The sequence below is a fragment of the Anabrus simplex genome, chromosome 6, assembly GCF_040414725.1.
Source record: "Anabrus simplex isolate iqAnaSimp1 chromosome 6, ASM4041472v1, whole genome shotgun sequence".
Lineage (NCBI taxonomy): Eukaryota > Metazoa > Arthropoda > Insecta > Orthoptera > Tettigoniidae > Anabrus > Anabrus simplex.
In genome coordinates, this window is record NC_090270.1 from 249,262,633 (window position 1) to 249,270,288 (window position 7,656).

Below are 7,656 nucleotides of genomic sequence, written 5' to 3' on the forward strand. Positions count from 1 at the left end.
ATTAGATGACGTCTTATACCACAGAAACTGTGGTTGGATGTTTATGGGTGTTACAATATAAAAAAACTTATCTAAGTAAACATGCAAGAATGATGCTGGAAAACCAATTAACTTTAAAAATATCCATTAATGTAGTAGTAGTAGTAGTAGTAACAGCAGCAGACTGCCCGAAAGCAAACTCCTGGATGACTCATAAATCACCTCTGTCCTCCTCTGAATACATGAATGCAGTTAAGATGACATGCAACCTCACCGCAGTCAGGTCGGTTCCCGGTAGGTCATTCAACACAACCCGTTTCCGCCAAAATGGCTGCAACGAGACAGAAACCCTTGGACATGTGCTGGGATTCTGCCGGAGCACTGAACTAATGCGCAACCACCGCCACCACCGTGTAAGATCGTTGATTGCTCAAGGCTTGAGACAGCGTGGATGGGACGTGCACGAGGAGGTTCACTGCGTCTCTACCGATGACTCTAACCGGAGGGCGGACATCGTAGCCATCAACAGAGAGGACATGAAAGCGATGGTCTTAGATCCCACCATTCGCTTTGAAAGGGACCTGGATCAGGCTCGGGATGTGGACCTAGAAAAGCAAGCTATTTATATTCCATGCTTGCCTTTCCTTTCATCTAAGTATAAAATACCTATCGATCGGTGGATTGTCAGAGGCCTTCTATTCGGAGCAAGAGGAGCCCTCCCTAGTCAGACATCGAACTTCCTACAAAACTTGAAAGTTCCATTCTGCAAGTTAGAAAAAATAGTAATACAGATACTGAGGGACTCTCTGCAAATCATTCACTTCCATCTGTACCTGAAAACGTGATTGACATTTCTCCCCCACTAACCCCGGGGAAAAAAAGAAGATAACAGCTTCAACGATTAAATCTTCATTTCTTGATATTTTTAAACTCCACTGAAATTGAAACTGTATTCCGGATCCAAATGGTCACCCTCACTGGAGGACGGATGTTTTATTTCTTTAATAAATCTCTCTCTCCTATGATGACTGATGTCTTTCTAACCTAGCACTGTTCCTGTTGTACAAGGTCTGCTGTTGTGCTACACCATCATTTCCCCCGCCCCCCCCACCCCCCTCCCCCCGTTAGGACACATGATACTCCACTGAAACTGTTGCAGGAGAGCGACGGTTTGACGGGCGACATGCGGGCGAGCGTTGTCATGGAGACTGTTTACGCCCATGCTCAACATTCCTCTTCTCCGGTTTTGAATTGCCCGTTTGAGTTTTTTTTTAATTTTTTTTTTTTAGGGTCTCACAGTACCTGTCAGCGTTAATTGTGGTCCCAGCGGGCATAAAGTCGACCAACAATACCCCTTTTTGATCCCAAAACACAGATGTCATGACTTTACCGGCAGACTATGTTTGCTTTAATTTCTGCAGCTTTGGCGAAATGGGATGCCGCCACTGGCGCGATTGTTGCTTGGTCTCGGGTGTAAAGTGGAACGTCCAGGTTTCGTCACCCACGACAACTGAGTCCAAAAAGTTGTCCTGTTCGGCTGCAAAGTGTTGAAGAAATGCGTGGGAAGAATCAACTCGTTGCTGCATGTGGTCTTCACTCAGCATGCATGGCACCCATCTTGCGCACACCTTCCGGTATTTCAACTTTTCCATTAAAATTCTGTGAGCGGCGCTTCGAGAAACCTCAGGAACCAAAGTGCAGAGATCATCCAAGGTGATCCGCAGATCTTCACGCATGATTTGCTCAACCTTCATGACTGTCGACGGAAATTGACGGTCTCCCGCTCCTTTATTCGTCGTTAATTTCAGTCCAACCGGCTGCAAACTCTCTACACCGCTTACGAACATTTGACATCCATGCACGACTCACCATACACTTCCACCAATCGGCAATAGATTTCAATTGATTCAGTACCTTTTGCGTTAAAAAACCGAATAGCTTCGCACTTGGCAGTAACATCCAATGGGAGCTCCATTCTCCCAAGCTGCCAAGCCAAGACTGAGTGCCTCAGTGCAGCGTGCACACGTTTATACGCGAGCGCGGGAAACACCAACAGCCACACGAACAGAGTTCTGTGTTTATAAAAAAATAGGAGACCTTATTTTTGGGATTACCTTCGTACTTCCTTGACTCTGTATCCTTTTTCAAGTTTGCAGTTCATTAAATGTAAGGAATTTTAATAATATGTTGTAAAAGTTGTGAACAAAGTAAATACACATGTTTTTCCCCATGTACAAACATCTTTTAGCTTGTAATTTCTTTAAGCTGGGTAATCCTAATTCCATCTTTTTATCATTGTCACTAATAGTGATTATTTAATAGGTCCAATACAAACATATTTACTGCATTTTCAAATTTGTAGTTTAGATTGACAGTTACACTGTTGAAAAATAGTTTCAACCTATATTAACAACAGGTGAACATTCGTCATAGTATCAATAATTACTAGGGAGCGGATTTTTGTGTGCTAAAAATGTGAAAAATATTTATTTTTTATGTGCTGAAAAACTTTAAAATATGTGATAAAAAATTGAAAATATTTTCCTTTAAATATCGCATAACTACTCGCGCTCAAGAAGTAAATAGTATAATGTTTTGTATTAGAATATGGTGCTACCAAACGTGCTCCTTAAGGCAAAAATGGTGTGTGTATGGAAACGTGCTGTATGGTATATTAAGTATGGCTGAAGATGCTTACAAAGCCTAAGCGAAACATGCCCCATTTTAACATATATGCAATATTTGTATCTTAAACTTAAAGATTGTAAAGTACTGGAATGGTGGTTTTTTTAATAAATTTGTTTGAAACTTTTACATTCTGTACTCCAATACGGCTATCATAATGAGACTCATAACATATAACATACCACTTAGTCGAGCAGCTCGTAATTCCACTATAGTGAAAGTTGTGTAATACAGTAACCCTTCTCCTCATCTCATTTGTCCCCTTCACACCAGTTAAGATACTATTCTAAGGTACTGTAAAAGTGCAGGTTAATTTGTTTTTTGTATGTCTTATTTTATATTTTGTATTAATCATTTTATATCAATACATATTTTTGAGTTGTGGAACAAATCACCTATGTTTCAATTATTTCTTATAGAAAAATCTGCTTTGATTTAAGAGCGCTTTGGATTACAAGCATGTTTACATAACAAATTATACTCACAATCCAAGACTTTACTGTGTCTATATACCAAATCAATATTACAACAAAAAACTTCAATAAATATAATTTTTCTTTGCTTGACTGCAGAACATTAAACATAGTGTGTCTAGAATTGAGGAGAATCAATAATAAGTGTCTGGTTAAAGGATTGCAGACAGGCTATCTTTTGTGACCAATAAGAGCAAGGCTTGGGTATGATTTCAGAGTGAAAATAATATGTTGTCTGCAGAAACTTCTTGATCACGTTACTTTGAAGTTATACCTATTGTTACAGAGAATCTGGCTACTTTCTGGACTAAAAACTGGTCTTTCAATTCCCTATTGATGGTAAAGTGTTGCCTGCATAACATAGATGACATATTTCTTGAATTCTGAGCAAACTTTAAAATGATGATACAATACAATGGACTGAATACAACTGCCATAAGTCATGTGAAACAAGTCATAACTGAGTCCTTACTGAATAAATAGTACATTATGTTTAACTCAATCCCTTCCTTTGATGGATCTGTCTGTTCACACATTCGGAAGGGGTTAGGCGCTTTAACAAAAGGTTCTGTCCTTGCACTTTCATCCCTTTAGCATGTTATTTAGAGTTTTCTGAGGCTTCAGCATATATGTGTAGCAGTTACATTGTTGGGTCAATAGCCAATGGAATGAGTTCATTGCATTTTGATAAAGGTTCATTTCATGGAATATTCATAAACAACCAATGAAATAATGTATTCAACAGCAAAAGTTAAGATAATGCAGCAGTTTTTTAGCACAGACATCTAGGTGTGATTGCACTGGCATTTGTTTCTTTCATGGTGACTTCTTGTGATGGTTGTGATCGTGCAATTCACAGTGATGCCAACTCTTGACCTTAAGAACTAGTTGTACATTGTTAGGTGCGGCAGCGCTCCATTATTTAAATTTACAAACTAGCCTAAAATGCAGAGTTGCCTTTCATGTAAACGAATGCTAACTGTGTACCATAGCCAGACTGAACACACTAAGCCGACTATATAGGACAGAAAAGGAGAAAAAATATCTGCACTGAACTGTATAATTTTCCAACTGGTTCTTTGTTCTTATTAAAGAGAGATCATATGAATAATTCGCTAATATATGAAAAACAAGAAACAACCAAAAGACTTGAGAATCCAACCAAGAATCATTCTGTAGCAAGCACAGATGCATGAAAAGCCTACCATTGTTGCTCAACTAGTCAAAGATGTGATTTATGCTATTACATATAATATTTCAATATGATTTCTGCTCTACTTGCCCTGTTCGCCTCCGACTAATATCTCTGCTGGCCCGCTGAAACAGGTACTCTCCAATGCGGTCAAGCTTCTCCGGCGATGACAGGGAGTAGAAAGTGAGCTTTTCCATGTTGTTCTTGACCAACCCATCCTGTACATACACACACACACAGTGAGTCATCTGTAACTGCTGGCAGCCTCACAAATCCACACACAATAAGAGGCACTCACCTGAGGAATGACAGGAAAGATATTGTCCACGAGACGTTTGTAACGGGGTCGCAATGCAGAACAGCATCCACAACAACCTGCAACATTCCATACATTTGATATAAGATCAATTTAATACAGAGTGGATTCTATCTCATTGCACTTAGAATATGTGTGTTCCAATTTGTCCCTCATTGCCATGCAATTTATAGATGGATTTTCAATAAATTCTTTGGAATTGGTACAGGAATAGTTATGGTGCCAAACAAGAAAGGAAACCATAAAATTCCAAAAACAGAAATATGAATTACCAGATTCTGAGGAAAAGAGAATAATGGGAATACAGTAGAGCTTCACAAATCTGAATCTCAGAAATCAGAGGCTTCGTAAAATCTGAGCATTACTTGAATTTTTCTTTTTCGCAGATTTGAAACTAGTTTTCTACAGCATTTCATTCCCTGCTTATTTCCACCATGTTAACGTACTGTGCCTCCCATCTGAGATCGTGCACATATGTTGTTATGCCTGAAACTAATATTTTTGAAAAAGAAGGGTCTGCCTATTAAAGCAGTTTTATTGCTGGACAATGCAGGTTCATATACAGATGAACAGGAACTAGCATGCGATGGAATTCATGCTTTATTTTTGCCCCCTAATATAACACATTTGATACAACCTATGGATCAGGGCGTTTAGGAATGTCTTAAAAAAAAAGTAAGGCACCGCCTGCTACATTCACTCCTCTAAATAACGGAACGTGGGGAAAACATCACAAACTTCCTCAAGAAGATAAGCATGAGGGACAGTGTATAGGTTAGCAGAATCATGGGACAAAGTGAAGCCAGAGGCACTCACAAAATCATGGAAGAAAATTTATGGCAATGAAGATGACATACTAAACTTGTCAGGTCGAATCTCACAGATACCCAGATGTAAAGATGCTAGTGAAATCAAAGTTACAGAATGGATGAAGAATCAAACGCATCAATCACTGAAATGTTGAATGAATCAACAGAAGATAGTGAGGAAGAAGTTTTAAGAGAGACAGCGTCAAGTATGTCTCCTGACGAGGAGTCTCATGTCTCATGCGTAGGAGGCTGCACTACGACGACGTAAAACAACAACCAGAGGAAACTCCCCCCACCCCCCTGTACTCTACTTTTCAAGTGATGACATGACACTGCTGTACAGAAATGATGCAACATTCAGAAACAGAAGTCAATTAAGGACCACTGTAAGAAATGAGAATACAGGACCTTACTTTCAATCGTTGCTGATATTTTTCATGTTTCACGATTTACCCTGTGTTGCTCCATGTAGTCAGAGTTTTTCCAAATCTGAGGTACCTCCCCCCACAATTACCTCAGATTATCGAGACTCTACTGTACTGTATACCTTTCTGCTTCAACGAAATAGTAGTAGTTACCACAGAATCTGAGTTATCAAGTAAATAACTTCCAATAAGCTGATGAGAGAGGCAATTGCACTGCACACAAACAGAACCAGCACATTTTGGAGGTCAAGATTAACAGTGGGGAGGTTCTGCTTGTTGGCAATTTGTTTCAGCATAATTGAAAAATATCCCTAGCAGGCAAGTACACAGGTCTATATGGTAGCAATACCACCTTTTACTGTTGAGCTGTCTGCAGTTTCAGTACCACAATATAGAACAAGATCCTGGCAGATGTAGTCATAAAAACTTTCATCAAAACTGGAATTGCCTATAATCTGGATGAAAGTGAAGTTGATGCCATAAGGAATGGGGAACCTAGTAAAAGTAATTTTAATCAATTTCTTGATCCTGATTTCTGAACTTGAATTTTCACGAAGGGGAGGGGAAGGAAAGGGCGAAATATAGGTGAGTAAATACAGTACATTCTCCCTGATCAGACTTAAAATGGCTCAAGAGTCATAAAATTCCAAATATTTTTGCAAGTTGCTTTAGGTTGCACCAACACAGATAGGTCATGTAAATTGTCAAATCATTACAAATGAATTATGCAGGTTGACAAGAAAGCAAAATGTACTATCAGACCTTCCTCTAATTTCAAGGCAGTATGCCTTATAAAAATCACCATCTCACTTTTTCCTTAGCTAAGATATGCAGTCTTTAAGACATAGACTAAAACAATTATACTGTATTCAACCTTATTCTGAAATTTGTACGAAAATTACTGAATGTTCTATTAACGGAAGTGTCTTCGGATGATTCATAGTAGTACTATCAGTATTTTGCACAATTCTATTCATATTAATAAATACATGTAATCTTGAAATGCTGACTACAGTAGTTTATTGGAAATTTAATTATTTGTGGAACTACATAGATTGTTATTTCTATTCTGTCCATTTTCTCAGCGCCTTTTCTTCATCTTATTCGTCTTACATTGTTTTATACGCATTCTTCCTTGGCCAATATTTAATTTCACGTTTAAATCTATCTTACAGGTGTGTCAGAATTCATTTAACAGTGATCCTTCCCTATTTTCAAACCTAAATTAAAAATAAATATTAGTAAACAGTTGAAACTTACTCCAACTCATTTTGTAGACAAAATGAATGATACTTGTCTAAACTAAAACATGAATTATTTAATTATAAAGACTTCAAAGTTTCTGACAACTTTTCCCCGACCAGCTGGCGCCTAGGCTTAGGCTGCAGCTGACGGAGCTGTCCTGTCATGCTATGACCAGCCCTAACCAGCTGTCAGAATTACCAACCTACCAATATTGAGAACAACAACAAATGACACTCTATGCGTGAATAAATTCAAATTAATGCACACATTAATTTAATCAGAACATGTTACATTTCCCTGACAAGCAAATAACTTACATCCTGGGTCGGTACATTTTTGAATGACAGACTCCACCACGTCTGGAAGTTCTGAATCAAAACAACACTTCACAAAAGCCATTATAATATTATTTTAACAATATTAACAAATCAATAATCGAACGAGAGAACGATATTTATGTGGAAGACGATCGCTACATTTAATTTTCACGGTTAATCTATGAAAAAGGTCAACAGGTCACATCATGGAATGA

The 7,656-nt window shown here is 38.3% G+C and overlaps 1 protein-coding gene across 1 annotated transcript in view; it reads right to left on the minus strand.

Moving 5' to 3' along the window:
* stmA (Protein EFR3 homolog stmA) overlaps positions 1-7,282 on the minus strand; it is a 150,015-nt gene extending 142,733 nt beyond the window's left edge. The window contains exons 1-3 of the mRNA XM_067150356.2: positions 7,140-7,282; positions 4,628-4,704; positions 4,420-4,547 (exon numbers count right to left, since the gene is read on the minus strand). Coding sequence (XP_067006457.1) covers positions 4,420-4,547; positions 4,628-4,704; positions 7,140-7,149 — 215 coding nt within the window. The 5' untranslated portion in view covers positions 7,150-7,282. The remainder of the gene's footprint in view (positions 1-4,419; positions 4,548-4,627; positions 4,705-7,139) is intronic.
* Positions 7,283-7,656: the final 374 nt, after the last annotated feature.